At 41.1% G+C, this 15,992-nt stretch overlaps 1 protein-coding gene across 2 annotated transcripts in view; it reads right to left on the reverse strand.

Moving 5' to 3' along the window:
• MPZL1 (myelin protein zero like 1) overlaps nucleotides 1–15,992 on the reverse strand; it is a 35,891-nt gene that overhangs the window by 10,061 nt on the left and 9,838 nt on the right. For both annotated transcript variants that reach the window (XM_021401963.1, XM_021401972.1), the window contains exons 2-4: nucleotides 10,125–10,285; nucleotides 8,355–8,568; nucleotides 2,097–2,229 (exon numbers count right to left, since the gene is read on the reverse strand). In XM_021401963.1, the coding sequence (XP_021257638.1) occupies nucleotides 2,097–2,229; nucleotides 8,355–8,568; nucleotides 10,125–10,285 (508 nt within the window). The remainder of the gene's footprint in view (nucleotides 1–2,096; nucleotides 2,230–8,354; nucleotides 8,569–10,124; nucleotides 10,286–15,992) is intronic.

A 15,992-nucleotide genomic window follows, 5' to 3' on the forward strand; every position in this document is an offset into this window, starting at 1 on the left:
GAAAGAGAAAAAAGACTGCAGACTCAGTCACAAGAGCAAGGGGTTTCTACTCTATCTGAGAGACAGAGCAGCTCCTCTGTGACCAATATGACATAACCATGAATTGTTTGCTTTATTCACAAAATTCCTAAGATCCATACTATCTAAAAGTTCTTTTCAAGCTGCTCATGCACATAGGTCACTGCAACTGTAAGTTTTCAAGCAGCAGAGCTCTAAGCCACAAGAACACTTAACAGGGAATTTGTTTTTATGCTGATACAGAAAGGACTTTCTTTCGCTTTAGTCAATGCATTGGCAAGTTCACTGCAGGAAGAGATGGAGGGACACTATCTGAGATAAGAAGCAATCCCACCCCAGCTAGACATGAGACAATGAAACCCAAGCATCCAGTGAAATGCATCATCCCTTTGCCAACAGATTCCAGCACAAATTACAGTGAAGTTATGTAAGCACAGAGCTAGCCAGTTAGTCAGCAAAAGAAGAGGAAATGTGTACACATACACACAGGTATTAACAGCAACCACCAACTTGATTAGTTACCATGGTGTCTAGTGGGACTGGAAGAGAAGACCCAGCCCTGTTACATTCCCAATCTGGCGTCTATATCAGGATCTCTGTAAGGAGAGGAAGATAAGCAGGATCCGATCCCAGCACACCAAGGCAGAAAGGAAAAATAAGAACAAAAAACAAAAAAACACCAAAGTCAGATCATGAACGGAAACTGTGGCCATGCAGTGCCCCAGCCCACCTCAGTTTAAGGCAGAGTTGTTATCTAAGAGTAAGTGCATCTCACCACTACCACCACTCACTAGGTTAGTGTCAGGGAGAAGAAAGTTTGTGAGTTTGAAGGGGGTCACAGCGCATTTGATTTCTCTTAGCATGTCATGCAGAGCTGGCATGGTCACCAAAAGCAGTATTTAAACTTCAGAGATTACTTTCCTGGGCGAGTAGTTAAATCTACAGCGAGAAATTACAGCACATAAGCTACTTCTCCAGGCTCAGCTCCAGCATGTATCCTCCAGCAGGAAGACACTGAACAGCGGGTCACTCGGAAGCAAAGCATGTGGACCATCCCATGTGCACTTTGGGTGCATGACATTTCTTCTCAGTTTTTAGGGGAAGGACACATGCAGAAAGTGGAAAGCAGACTTTCCACACAATTTTGAGCACATACCACTGCCTTCACTGCACTCGGCTTTACTATTGGGAAAAGCCAACTCACTTTCTCTAAGCTCGACAACTGAGAAAAGGTCAAGGCAAAGCTCAATTTAGAAATCCCCACAAGTTTATTTTATGAGTTGTTTTATTCTATCCTATAGGCAACCAAAAGAACTCACAGGAAGCAGGAATACTTGTTGGGGAAAGAACAGAAGAAAGTTATTAATCGTGATTTCATTTCTAAGATTAAAGACATAATTTTAATCCTTTCTTAGAGAAATAATCAGCTAGTTAGAAGGAGAAAGGAGAAAGTGCTTCCCCCCCACCAACAAGCTCCATCACCACAGGACTCAAGTCTGCTTTCATTAGATCTTGTTGCTTTCTCTTATCCCCACCTCAAAAGATCTGTGCTTCATTTTGGAGATGTTCTAATACAAAAATTTTTCAGGGATGGTAACAGTTTACTAGAGTGGTGATGAATGGGATTTTTGCAAGTGTACTCCAGGCTCAGGAGCAAAACACTGGAAACTGAAAAATTCAGTCTTAATCTGAACAGATTGTCTCTTGAAATTGCATGTGGGGCAGTTTTTCTTTGGGAAGGGGCAGGGCAGAGGGTGAGGGGCTAGGGAAGGGAAGGGGAACAAAACAGAGCTAGGGGATCTTTGATTAAGTGTTCATAGGGCATACAAGTTAATGGCAGGGAATCAATGGTAACGTTCAGTGATTTTCAGGCGTAACTTACGGTCAGTAAGTCTTTTCAAGCACAGAAGAAAGATAATTATTATAGGCAGATGGCCAGTCTATCACACAGCTATACCCTATCTCCAGCCATGGTTGTCAAGACCTGGCTGACCCAACTCCTACCCCCCTCTGAGCCCTCCCTCTTATCCTACTACTGTTCCTCACATCATCCACAGGTGAGGAGAGAGATCTCTTACCCAGAGTAACGTTTTTTAGAGTTGTTCTTTCTCATAACAAGACACACGACAATAGAGATGAGCAGTGTGAGACCTGTAACCGTACCGATGACTATCCCTGCCACCATGGCAATGGGGAACGCAGGCAGGCTGTCTGGGGAGAGAAGGGAGAAAACATTCAACTCTTCTGCATTCCCTGAATAACAGAAGTGCAAATGACACATGTTCTTGACCTTGGATTCTTTTAGAGCAGAAGCACTAATGTCATATCCAGGAATTAAAACATGCGGCCTAAATGGTAGCAACAGCAGGCAGCTAGCAGAATAATGTATGAACAGATCAGACACCAAGAGCATTCTTTAAGTTACCATCCTTCAGAAGAGACTTTATACCAAGAATTTTTTACATGTGAAGGAACACAAGTGATAATGACAATAATCCTATCTTATTTTGTACTCGAGAAAAAAAGTTATGTTCTTCTGGTAATTCCCAGTGAGGTCAACAGGAAAAGGCAGGCACGCTTGAAAGCACTTCACACATTGCTAATCAACTAAGAGAACTGAATGCTGGGTGTTCTCTGGGTAGCATGCAGCAGACAGCCCAATTACTACCCACAATCACTCTAAGAGCATTTATACATGCTTCTGGTCCCTCAGTTACATCTCTATACATTTTTATAGAGTCATTCTTCTCCTTCTTAAGTCAGGTTCACTGAAAATTATTAGCAATATGCTTACAGGAACACAGTATTGCTTTACTCACGTTTTCCCCAATACAATTTGGGGGAAGGGGAGGCCAAGAAAGAGCAGCCAGAAATGAAAGCCAATCAGAGAATGAGTACAAAAGATTTACAAGAGAAAGAATACACAAAGCACCATTATATCTTTTTTCAGTAGCAAACAACATTCTTCCTCTCATCTTATTTAATGCAACAAACATCTTTGATTGGAAGCTTTCTTACAAGAATCCATGCTACGCTAGCTACCTGCACCAGATACCAGTAAATCGGCATAAGATGCAACTAGTACAACACATTATATAGAAAACCCTTCTCAGACATCTGTGTCTGACCACCACAGAATCGTGGAGGTTGGAACAGATGTCTTGAGATCATCTAGGCCAACCCCCCTGTCCAAGAAGGGTCAGCTTATGCAGCCTACTCAGTACTCTCTTTGGTCTTGTTTTCACTGTCTCCAAGGATGGAGCCTTCACAAACTCTCCATCAATCCATTCCAGTGCTCAACCACGTTTACAGTGAAAATGTCTTTTCCTATGTTGAAATTGAATTTATTGTGTTGGAAAGTGTGTCCATTGCTGCTTCTCCTGTCACTGAGCACCTCTAAAGAGCTTGGCTCAGTTTTCATTACATATTCTCCCTCACAAGATATTTATAATCATTGGCAAGATCTCTCCGAGTCTTTCTTCCCTTTGCAGGCTACACAATCCCTATGAAAGGTGGGCTAGTTCCTCCTTGCTGGATTTTTTCCAGTGAGGACCACATATCATGCTTACACAAAGCATTCACAACAAGTCTGTAGTATGTAGATCAATCCCATTTTGACACACTTTTATAGAAGGGAATAGCACAATGCAGTACCCTGATGATGCAAGGGCATCACACAACATTTAATATTGTTGATTTTGAGTTTAATGACTTCCAAGAAAAGGGCTACATGACCTCCAGCCATTTTACTGATGACACCCCCACCTGACTGAGTATCCTATCAGCAGCTTTCCTAGCTTTCTGCAGTGTTTGATGCCAATTTGTAACAAGAAGTCTTAGAGAGAAATTAAAGATGAAGACATAAGTGCTGCAACCTAGAGGAAGACATTCTTTCTTTTAAGAACCTTCTGGCAACCCAAAGATCCATCTACCATGAAGGAGAAGAATCTTACAAATAATAATACTTTTCAGGTACAGAAGACAGAGATTGCATTTGAGCCTCATGCAAAGAGAAACAAATTTATTTTGAAGAATTTAAGAAGTAGGAGCTCATAGTTTTTGTTTTTCTTTCCCTTTCCAGGGGCAGGAATAATTGTCGGGAAAAGTATCAAAACAGATATGTATTACTGCTAGCAGATCACCTCCTATCATGTACTGAAGAGGGAAAAAAAAAACATTAAAACTTTCGGAACAAGAAAGTAGCAATCTAAAGCTATAGTGTTGCTGTCTGCTGAAAAAGTGATATTAAAAAGATGACAACGTCTAACCTGACAAATTTGTTACTACTTTGATTTGGATGAGGTTTTCTGTTATGTACTGTTGACAGAGTTTTTAAGAGGCTGCAAGAGTGCAACTGTTTGCACACAAAACTAGAGGCTTTACTGTCTCTCAGAACACAATCCTACAGACTACAGAAGTTTATACAATTCTATGACCACATAGCTTACTTGGAGAATTATGCCTCCTACCCCTTTTCTGAGGTTCTTCAGTATTGAACTTGCACAAATTCCTCATAAATATTTGCAGAGCAGTCAATGATTTCATTGTAACAGACAGTCCCAGCTACACACATAAATGTTTGCTTTCAAACCTGATGTTTAAGTTCATGGTTTAACAAAAGTCAAGAAGACAGTCTGTAAAGGAACATTTTTCACTAAAAATCACTGTAATTCAAAGCATCTTCCATTTTCTCTGGAAATGTGCTAGAATTAATTTCTTGCCAATTCCATAAAACAGAAGTTTTCCAATGGAGGTAAGTATAACCATTTCCATAAAACAATTATAGTTTTTGCTCATGAGAACTCAGATCGAAGATGGACTGCCTTCAGGTAACACAAGCTGTGTTGAGCACTGTGTTAAGTAGCTTCCTCTTACAGGTAGGAGGCAGCCTAATCTAGAGGACTTGGAATTCCCTACAAATTTATATCAATACGGCTTTGAATAGTAGTCCCTCCCAGCTTCACACACACTAACATAACAACAGCCTTGCTTCTCATCCCAGCAACAGGATCTTTCCAATGTAGTTGAAGGAGCTGTCTGAGCACATGCTGTGGAGACATTGCAATGAAAATCAGCTGAGTTAGCTTGGCAGTTTTGAACAGCTGAGCCAACAACAGCAATGTATTAGATGGCTAAACCAAAATGTAAGGCCAACCAAGCATAAGTGGTCTAAGATCATTTAAATGTGTAATGCAGCTGACCCAAATGAATCAAAGGAATATTCTGTACCACATGATGCCATATTCAACAATAAAACTGGGTAGATGGGTGGGTGTCCTGTCATTGCTTGAGGACTGCCTGGGCAGCAGTTGGCAGGTGCTGAGCAATTGTGTGGTGCATCACTTGTGGGTTTTTTTTGTTGATTTTTTTTAAGCTTTTGTTGTTGTTGTTTTTCTTTCTTATGGCAAGGAAGAGCAAGCAAGCAGCTTGTGTGGTGCTTCACTGCTTAGCCAGGTTAAATCCTTTGAGATGATGACAGATTTTATTGGAGTGTGGAGTGCATAAAACCAAATTTATAGATGTTAGAGCAGCTTAGCTGCTAATATGCAGGCTTCCATGGGGCTTGCTTGCCTTACAGTATATTAGAGTCCAATTGTTGTTAGTGGCTGCTACAGGATGCGCTAGCAAGCACAGTACCTGGGCATGACATAAACGGTATGGAATAAGGGGTGGATATTGTCCTCATTTTGGTTGGAACAGAGTTTCTTCATATTAACTGGTATGGTGCAATGCTTTAAATTTGTAATGAAAACAGTACTGATACCACAATGATGTTTCAATTGTTCATGAGCAGCACTTACACAGTCATGGGTTTTGTTCCAGTTTCTCATGCTGTTCTACTGGGGAGGAAACTGGGAGAGGACACCACCAGCTAAAATATTCTGTGCCATATAATGTTATTCGCAACAACAGAACCAGGGGGAAGATGGCCAGGGGAACTGCCAGTGCTCAGGGACTGGCTAGGCATTGGTCACCTAGTGGTAAACAACTGCACTGTGCATTACTTGGGTTTATTTGTTTAGTTGCAGGTTGTTGTTTCTCTTCCCCCCCCCTCCCCCCTTTATTTTTCTTTCCTTCTTCCTTATGAAACTGTCTTTATCTCAAACAACAAATTCTCTGACTTTTGCCCTCTCATTTTCCTTCCCCCTATCCCACTGCAGGGGGAGGAGGGAACCAAGCAGCTGTATAGTGCTAAACTGCCTACTCAGGTTAAACCATGACAGTGCCTTTGAATAATTTACAACACCAGATAAATGATTCTGAACAAGCAAACTTATACAAAGGAAAGAAAAGTACAAGAGTAGAGATAAGCTCAGATCAGGATGTGCTACAGCCTATTACATGAGTAGTACTTTCACATATAGTCAAAGAAAAACAGGATTATAGCTACAGCTATTGGCCTATAGTATGAAAACCTATTTACAAGGTGTTGCAGGTGTTCAGAAAATCTGAAGACAATTGCTGCAGCCTTCCCCCTGTGGTACAAAGTATTGCACCCTCAACTTGAGTACTGAGTGCTGTTTTGGGCATCACAGTACAAAAAGGGAGATAAACCTCTTTTGGACACACCCTAATAGTTTTACAAAGATGGTGAAAGGTCTGGAATGCAAGACACATGAGGAACAGCTGAGGTCCCTGGCTGGTTCAGCCCAGAGCAGAGAAGCTGAAGGGAGGCCTCATGGCGGCCTGCAGTCCCTCACAGGGAGAGGAGGGGCAGTGCTGAGCTCTGCTCTCTGGTGACAGCGACAGGGCCCGAGGGAATGGCATGAAACTGCGTCAGGGGAGGGTCAGGTTGGATATTAGGAAAAGGTTCTTCACTGAGAGCATGGTCAGGCAGTGGAACAGGCTCCCCAGGGCAGTGCTCATGGCACCAAGCTCGCCAGACTTCAGGTCTCTGTCAGACACTGGGTCTGATTTTTGGGTGGTCCATTGTGGAGCCAGGAGTTGGAGTTGATCCTTGTGGGTTCCCTTCCAACTTGGGATATTCTATGATTCTATGAAACGCAGAGTCATCCATGCATACTAAACTCCACTTGATTGTCCACAGATGATCCTCGGGCTTCATTTTTCCACAATGTGATTCATTTTATATTGAGTTCGTATCTAATTGAAGCCGGCATGCAAGTCTTACAAAAAATATCAGCTGAATTAGCATACTGAAGGGTCTTCATATTTTAACTCAAACAAACGAACAGGCTTTGCCAAGGCAGCCTGTCTCTGCCAAACCAATCATTGCTTTACTGCTTCTTCACAGAGACTATCAATACAATATAAGAAAATAAAATGACCTATTTTATATACATTTTAACTTCTAAGAAACAGAAAGCACTAAGTGACCTTCAAAGGTCCCATCCAAGTCGAGCTACTCTGTAAAAAGAAGTAGACGTAGACCTTGCCTACAGTGTATGGAGTAAATGTACCTTTTATAGAAGCAGGATCATTCTAACTAGGGAATACACATGATTATCTCCTTTAACATATCAAAATCTAGTGGAATAGCTGTATTAGCACTGCCATTTATGAATTCAACATTTGTTCTTGTCTTATTAAATATAAATTTGGAAATCTGATCACTGTGAGAACTGTTCCTTTGCAGGAACTGTCATACCTTGGCTGACCTCCAGCATACCTAGAACAACCATATGTTTTGGGTGGCCAAGGGAAATAAAGAGCCAAACTGACATATGGAATCTAAGTGCTCTTGAACTGTGATAACTGTTACTGAATACTAATAGGAAGCTTTAAATGACTGAAAGTAGCCAGCCTTTGCAGTTTATAAGAGTCAGTATGGATAATATAAGAATATCTGTGTAAAAGAGATTAAGTGCACGTCCAACACAAACACCTTTGCATAGAAGACAGTAGCATCTCACTGTCTATCAGTAGATGCTCAGGGCAGATTTCTCCCTCGCCCTTCCTCTCACATTCCTCAGTACATATACTGCATGGGTTCCAAAACCAAGATTTTGTCACTTTCTCTCCTTGCTTCCCAGATTTCTTAAGTCATCCTAAACATTGATGTAGCACAATACAGAAAACAATATTCACGGGACTTTGAAATGAAAAGATGGGTTTTCATCAAGGCTTCCATCAACTTTTACTATTATGTGTTAAAAGTTTAGGAATTAATGGAAATAAGAGGAAAAAAAATGCATGACATTCAGGATTTTTTTTAAACACTTGACAGACTATCAGTTCAATAATTAGGACCTGGAAGGAGAGAATTAAAGAGATGGTTGTTCTCTCCAAGCCACTACCCCACCCCCAAGAAAAGTGAAACAGACACAGAAGAGGGGAAAAAATATTAATAAAATAAAATCACACAGGATGAATACCTTTGTCCACAACTCTAAGCCGGATTTCTCCTGGTTTGACAACAATATCAGGTGGGTTCTTGACATCACAAATATAAGTGCCATTGTCCTGGAACTGCATGTTTGATATACTGATAGATGCATCTTTCTTGTTAAGGTCTCCAGCCCAAGTGACCCTGTCCTTAAATGGTATGTCCTTTCCAGTGTATGGCTTCCCATTAGAGTAATAGAAAAACTGTAGTAAAGGAAAAGAGGATATAAGAACAATTCAATTAGATATTATGGAAACACCATGTTTCTCTTGCTATTACAGCGTTATCCTATAATCCACTATATAATACTCAGCTAGCATTATAGATTTTATGTTCTTCTTTTGTTTTACCTCCTGCCTCACCACATTAATTTGGCTTGTTGCATCTTAATCACATAACAAACACTATGGCTTATACCTCAGTTATACTACCATAATAGACTGCAAGCTTTGGTTTTCTGTTGTTGTTTTTCTTTTCTCCCATTTTTGAGGACATAGGGTTTGGCAGACAAAGAGCTGAGGGGAAGAGAAAAATTCTAGTAGACTGGGGGTAATTAAAGGACAGAACCACTCTGGACCACAGCCATCTGTCTTTCAAGCAAAGGAAGCCTTGAGTAGCCTAGCAGGAAAAGGATACCAAGTTTCCTATCTTGTGTGTTGCTGTGTGTGACTCACAACCACAGTATAGCTTAATTAACAGACAATACCTTCCTCCCCTCCATTTCCCAAAATACGCCACTAACAATTTAGAGTGCACCTAGCTGTGTTCCAGAAACCTTTAAGGTGATTAAATATAGCTGTTTCCTGATTTTTAGGTGACTAAGTCCTTAAAGCTGAACAAAAAATTCTTTAAGGAGAAACTGCACCTTTTCTCATTATACCTGTCCAAATTTATAATTTACAGCAGTAGAAGCACATAAAGCTCTATAGGACAGAGGTCTGCTTTCAGACATATGGGATGTTTAAGCACTGGACATAACCTTAAAAGAGTGATCAAGGCTGTATTACAGGAGCACATTTATTCTTTATTTCACATTCTGAAAGAGAATGAAACAATCTTAGCTCAACCAAAACTCAGTCTGAATTCTCTTCAGTTCAGCTTCTGGAGCATGGTTAAAGAAATCTAGGGCTATATTCCAACTTCCTCTTTCTACTGCTCTCTTTATAAAGGAGTTCCTGTTTTACAGAAGAAACTGGTTACAAGCAGGTTCTCTTTCCATCCAAGACATCTCCTATCTCTTTACTTGTTCCTACCCTTGATCTGATGGTTGTCCATTCTGAAATATCAGGGAGACTGATATTACAAACCCTTTCAAAGGGAAATTAAGCAGTACAAAAGCGGAGAATAAGCAACACGTACAATACATAACGTAATACTATAATAGTAGTAATTCAGATTGCATGAGCAGTTTCACAGTTCATTTCCAAGTACAAGAAGATACAGAACTTATATGATTCCCAGATGCTCATCTACTTCCTCTATATGGCTACCACTTCAACATACCGCTCCTCTGACTGAAAAACTACTAGTACATTTTATAGCTGCTGCATGCCCCAGCCTTTGCTGTGACCTAGCATGTTGCAGTACTTTTAAGCAGCTCTAAACAACAAAATAAAACCACACTAAAATCAGAGTGATGGAGGCAAGACACATGAAAGAAGGCTCCAATCCATATTTACTGACTTTAAAACCAAGGAGAAGATCTCTGCTCAGTTTCACAGCCTCCCACCCCGCCAGGTTCCCTACAGCCATTCCTTACTGAGATACGAGTTGCTTCTCCCTCTGGTTGAAAACTCCAAGAAACAGATGCTGCACTGCTGATCACTTCCACAGACGTAAATGTGCATGGAAGCTTTACATCTGTTTCATTTTCCACAAACATCTCCTCTGGTGTGGTGACTTCTACTGCCGATACTTCGACTGTATAGAAAAGGTAAAGAGAAGAAAGAAGTAAAACAAGAGGCATCAGTGCTGTTTTGAGAGTCAGGAAGTTGCAGTGGTAACTGTTTGTATCACATTGCTTTTTAGGGGAAAATTGTAAAGAGACAGCAACAACTCCGCGAGCAAGTGTGTGCACCGACAGTGCATTATACTTACAGTACAAACAAGTATACAGCAGGTCAGTTCACTACTCTTTCCGCATATTATCTGTTACAGGATGTTTTCCATCCACAGATGTTTCCTCTACAACAGTTTATGGAAATAATTTCTATAGTGCAAAGGATGTGCTTACACCCTTCCCTACTGGCTGCCAGCAGAGACTGTAATAAAGAAGATCCACTGGAGGAACTAATATCTCGGTCCCAGCTATTACTCAGTTTCCTCTCCAGCTCACATCTTGTTTCCTATCTCTTCACCTTCTCTCAACTGTAGGTGGAACAAAAGCTCACCTCCACCAAGCTGAGCAGTAAACTTCTCTGGTTCCCAGCTATGCTACCTGATTCTACACGGTCTTCATGTGCTAGACCTTATGAAAAAAAAAAAGCCACCCATACAGTTTGGAAGCACAAGAGTAGCTTGATTTCTTTCCACCACAGGGCTTATGCATAGTCAAAACAGCAAACGGACTACAATGACATCACAGGTTTAAAGCAAACAAGGTTAACTTTGTGATTATATCAGCAGTATTCCTCTACATGGTAAGCGAAATTCTTCAGGATTTGGAAAAAACTTGGTAAATACATTCTTTATCTGGCACTGATTAAACTGCAAAGACACTATTCAGATTTAAGCAAAGATACACCTGCACATTAATTCAAAAAACAAAGAATGACCTCGCAACATCAGGAAAGAATGCATCTCATTGTGTCATATCCAAATGACGGCAAAAATCTTGGAAAAAAATTGTTGTGAGTGGGGGCACACATAACATATGTCCCCCATAACTCACATGAAAACCACATTTTAATAATGTCAAAACTTACAGCAGAGCGACAGTACAAGTAAGCTTCTTCTGATCGTGGGGTTCTGTTTCTAGGCTACAACATCCTATACTCTAGGGCCTTACTCTCTTATTATAGGTGGAAAGCATGCCTTCCTGTTTGTTCAGTACCTCAGTTTATTTCTTAACTTTGAATAAACTAGTTCTCAGAGTAGCCAACTGAAAATAAAGACCACGGTTGAAGACAGTTTTTAAAAACAAAAAACGGGACACCTACATTAGTCCTTAAATGACGGGTTTTACGCTTTTAGTTAGTGACAGCTACCAGCTCAGTAACCTTCAGGAGTCCGATAGCAAGCCTCTTTCACGCAATACGATCATCCTAAGAAGGTACTGATTTGTCATAAACCGGGTTGTTTTTAAATCAGAGCTGAAAATTAAGCTAAGCCTATGCTCCACAGAGAAATTTTAGAAACCAGCTTTTACACATGAAACTTTGAGCCCGGTTTTCCAAGGAACAAAGCCTGCACAAGCTGTACCATTCACTCCCTCCCTCACCACGTGACTACTAGGCAAGTCCGTCTGACCGACTGTGGCAAAGGGCCACAAGCACAGCAGGTAATGGCAGCTGGCCCTGCAGGGCAGACCATATGCAGGCTCTGGAAGGGGTCATTCAGTCAGTGAAACGGCTGAACAATGAAGGAGATGAAAACACTCCGGCCAGCTGGGTAAACCAAGCAATCAGTACATGCAAGGCTTTGTAAGAACTGTTGTCTCTCACTTAGCCATCATGGCAAACAAGGGTAAGGCACAGCACGTGCCCAGGGGACATGGGATGAGCATGTAAGCACTGTAAGAGTGGAAGAATTAAGCATGCCAGTTTAATTACAATAACCAAAACCAGAAGAAACCACCATTCCTTTACTTTACCATTCAAAGGCCATGCTGTTCACTCTTCAGATTCACTCTCTTCAGTCCCATCAGGTTATTCCTGATTCTTTTGACTATCCTGTCACCACCGCTCTCATTTCAAATGAATGAAAGAGAAACAGCACCCCAAGGGAGGGGAATTTTCATCAAGAGGTTGTATCAGGGCTTCTTTTTCTCTTGTACATACTCTGTGAGCCAAAAAATATTCTTTTGTAAAATAATTACCAAATATTTGTTTGGAACAAACAAAGGCTTCTAGCAATTCAATTAAATGAACTCAGAGCTGCTGTGCTTTATGTATTTTTTCCAGCTAATGGAGTGGCGAAGAAAAAAATAGTCCATTGTTTTGAGTCCAAGCCACAGAATAAGTCTTCCTTTCAAGAGTAAAACAAGCAAGATGCCCTCAGCATTTATGTAGGAGGACAAATAGTCTGCACAGACATTGTCTGCTTGTACATGGTACAGAGAACTCCTTGCCACAAACAGGGAGTGGGAAGCACAGATCAGCTTCTAAATAAGTCCCTGTTCCAACTTAGTAGCAACACGTGAGAGAAATGTAGTAAAGAAATCCAACTTCTTCCTACAGTTTAGAAAGGCAGGAACTATACAATAACTTGTACAGGCATTTTATGGACAGTTTAATTTTCACTTTCTACTTGTTGTCTCAACTTCACATCTTTCTTTGCTCATTCTCTCCTTGCCCCCAGCTTAAATAAAAAGGTCACTCATTATTTGCTCCTTCAGCATGCACCAATGCAACATTTTTTTTCTTCCCCTCTGCTGTCTTACAGCAGGAGACATAAGAACTTGGAAGTAGTAGAGAGGCCACAATGTTTGACAGTTGTTCACCCTTAGCCCACAACTCATATTTTTGGGTACACAGTAGCAGTTTGGGTATATACAGTAGCAGTTCCCACTACCTTGAACTCCTCCTTAATCTCCTCTACCATAAAACCATAAGGATAACCTCCATCTCTAGATCCTCACCTTCTCTTTCCACTTTTACCAGACTGACATCCCTCTTCCAGCTCTTCCATCTATTTAAATACTTCAGTTGGAGAGAGTTGAATTTGGAGTCATATTCCAGTCACATTTATCTACTGGTCCACTCCTCAAGCTTTCTGAGCCTAAATTCTATTCAAGAAGGAAAAAAAAAAAATTATCAGGACACCATCAGAGAGAAGAGAGCTTGAGGAATGGAAGGTCTGCAAACCAAGTAGAGCAAAGATGAACACGCATTATTTGCCCTTCTCTCACCAAACCTCATTTATCCTACCATCCTTTCCAAATGCCCTAAGTCCAGGTATTTCCATCTGAACACCTCTTCTAATCTTCAATTGCTTTAATTCTTCTAACCAATCCCCTAAACAGGCCTCCTCTTCCATCATTTATTTTTTTCCTCTCTAGTGTTGCTGGAGTTGTTTTACTCCGATTACACTGACTGTCACAAGTTAAATGCTCAGCCACCACACTCCAGCAAAAATACTTCAAATCCAAAGTCCAGTGGCTCATCCTCTGCGAAGCCATGGAACTGGTGCTCCATTCTCACCTTCTTTCCCAACTCTTCTATTCTTCAAATACGAAAAAACACTCTTCCTCCATCCTTCCATCCTATCCTTTCTTACTGTTCCCACATTGGATCTTCATCCTCCATCAAGGCTCTCTATTTTCACATATCTTCCCTCAGTAGCTTGCCTCTGGATCTCACTGCAGAACATGCTCAATTGCCATCACTGCACTGACTACTCAGATCTTCTTCTCTGCTCAGGGTCTGCCTCCTTCTGTTCAAAGAATAGTCTCAGTCTGACATCTTTGTCAATGCTAAGTTGTCAGTTCACACTACATGGAACTAAAGCATACCTCATTTCTTCCCCCAGAGCCCTCTACCACTGCATCTATCACCATGGTTTATCACCATGGACCAGTGCCACATGCCTCTCCAATTCAACCTGTACAGTGTTTTTTCACTTTTCCTCAGTTTGAGAATATAGCTGAAGCTTCCTGAGCATTTCAGAGTTTTCAGCCACCAGCACAGCTGTCGCCAGTCCAAAAACTCCACTCTGTGCAATAACGAAGAGCAAGATACATTTTGCTCTGGATTTGTGGAGTACTTCTGGGCTTCTGTCAATAGATGCAATGATTCTTTTCTAAAAGTTACTTCACTTGCAAGCTTATCTGCATCTTTCCCCCTTTTCATTTTACAAAAATATAAACCAGCTGGTTTTCACAGCAAGTGTCTCCTGGCCTATTTCCTAGCAGATCTTATTTAGGGTAGTATCAACATCATCTGCATCAGCTAACTAGTGAGCAGTTTTTGCCCCTGGCCACTGAATCCCCAGAAGCACAAAAAGGAAGGAAGGATCCTGACTGGCTTCTTCTCTACAGAATGGATAAAGATAGAAACATTTACCATGTATCAGAACTTAAAAGCTGAACATTCAGCTTCCACAGCAGGATGTTACTATTGACGTACTGCACTTTGAACATGAGGTGAGGTTACCATAAGGAGCAATCATTGTTCATGTTCCCCAAACACTACCCTCAGCACCAACTGGCTGACATCCAGGCAACAAGAATGCCTAAGGCACTGTCTCTATGTAGTGACTAAATGACCTCACTGTAAAATAAAAGACTGGAAGGAGGGGAAAAAGAAAAGAAAAAAAAAAAGCTTTGCCATTGTAAAACAGAAGCAGGGCATCTGGCAGACTTGAATCAGCCAATACATGGAAAGGACAGCTGGAGAGTCACAATACCAAGCACAACATCCCAAATGCTTTTTTGTTCTACTGAAAAAGACAAGCACTAATATAATTACTGGGAACTGAATACTAACTGCTCCAAGGGTAACATCAGGAAGATATCACATATGCAAGATCACCGTTTTCTTCTATGAATTGATGACAGAAGATGCACAACTCACCATACACACAACCAGAACAAGCACGACCCTGTTATATAGCACCTCCACCTAACCAACTTTACTGACTAGGTATTGTTTCAATTTACTTGCTTTGTATGAACAAGACCTTCCTAACTCTGAAGGTGCTGTTCTACAGCATCTAAAGCAGATCCAAAGACTTGGAGCTTCTTGGTTCCTTTGTAATAACACCACAGCATGTTTACCAGGATGTACAAAACTAGGGAAAGAGTTGCATGTTTTCAGCTAGTTCAGCCCTGATTCAGATCATAAACTCCTGCCATGCATATGTCAGCACTGACGTTCTTATGAGTGGAGTGATGTATTGCTCTGAAACCACCTACGTGAAGAAATCCTACACTCGACCAGCAGCGAAGTATAGGAAGGTGAAGTCACTCAGAACAGATAGCTGACAAGCATTCTTAACCACAAGTTTGCATCTAGTTAGTTAAACAAATTATGGTTAACTATTTAACTTCCGGTGAGACTAAGAGCCGTCAAGCATACAGTATTCATCAGAGTAACATAAAAGATTGCAGCATGACACTGCTAATTGAGCTTCACTGATACCTTTGAAATGGGGTACACTTTGAGGGAAAAGCTCAGGGAGAAAGTGGCTAAACACTCTCTACAGCACACTGCGGGTGTTCTCCCTGCAGGTGTTCCCTCAGGGGGATCTTTGTCCTGCTCAGCCAAGACTAAGTCACATAGGATGGTAACTTAATCTGTACAAGAGGCACTGCGTGTGTGACTAGCTATCTAACAGGTCAAAGTCTGGATACCTCCCCTTGTCTGATACCGCTCTCTACATTCAAAACCATATTCTTATTTCTTCTGCTAGAAACCATCTCTAACACTTTGGACGGTCTGCTCAAACAGTGCAAGCTTATTTCACTTCC

Source organism: Numida meleagris, chromosome 1 (assembly GCF_002078875.1).
Source record: "Numida meleagris isolate 19003 breed g44 Domestic line chromosome 1, NumMel1.0, whole genome shotgun sequence".
Lineage (NCBI taxonomy): Eukaryota > Metazoa > Chordata > Aves > Galliformes > Numididae > Numida > Numida meleagris.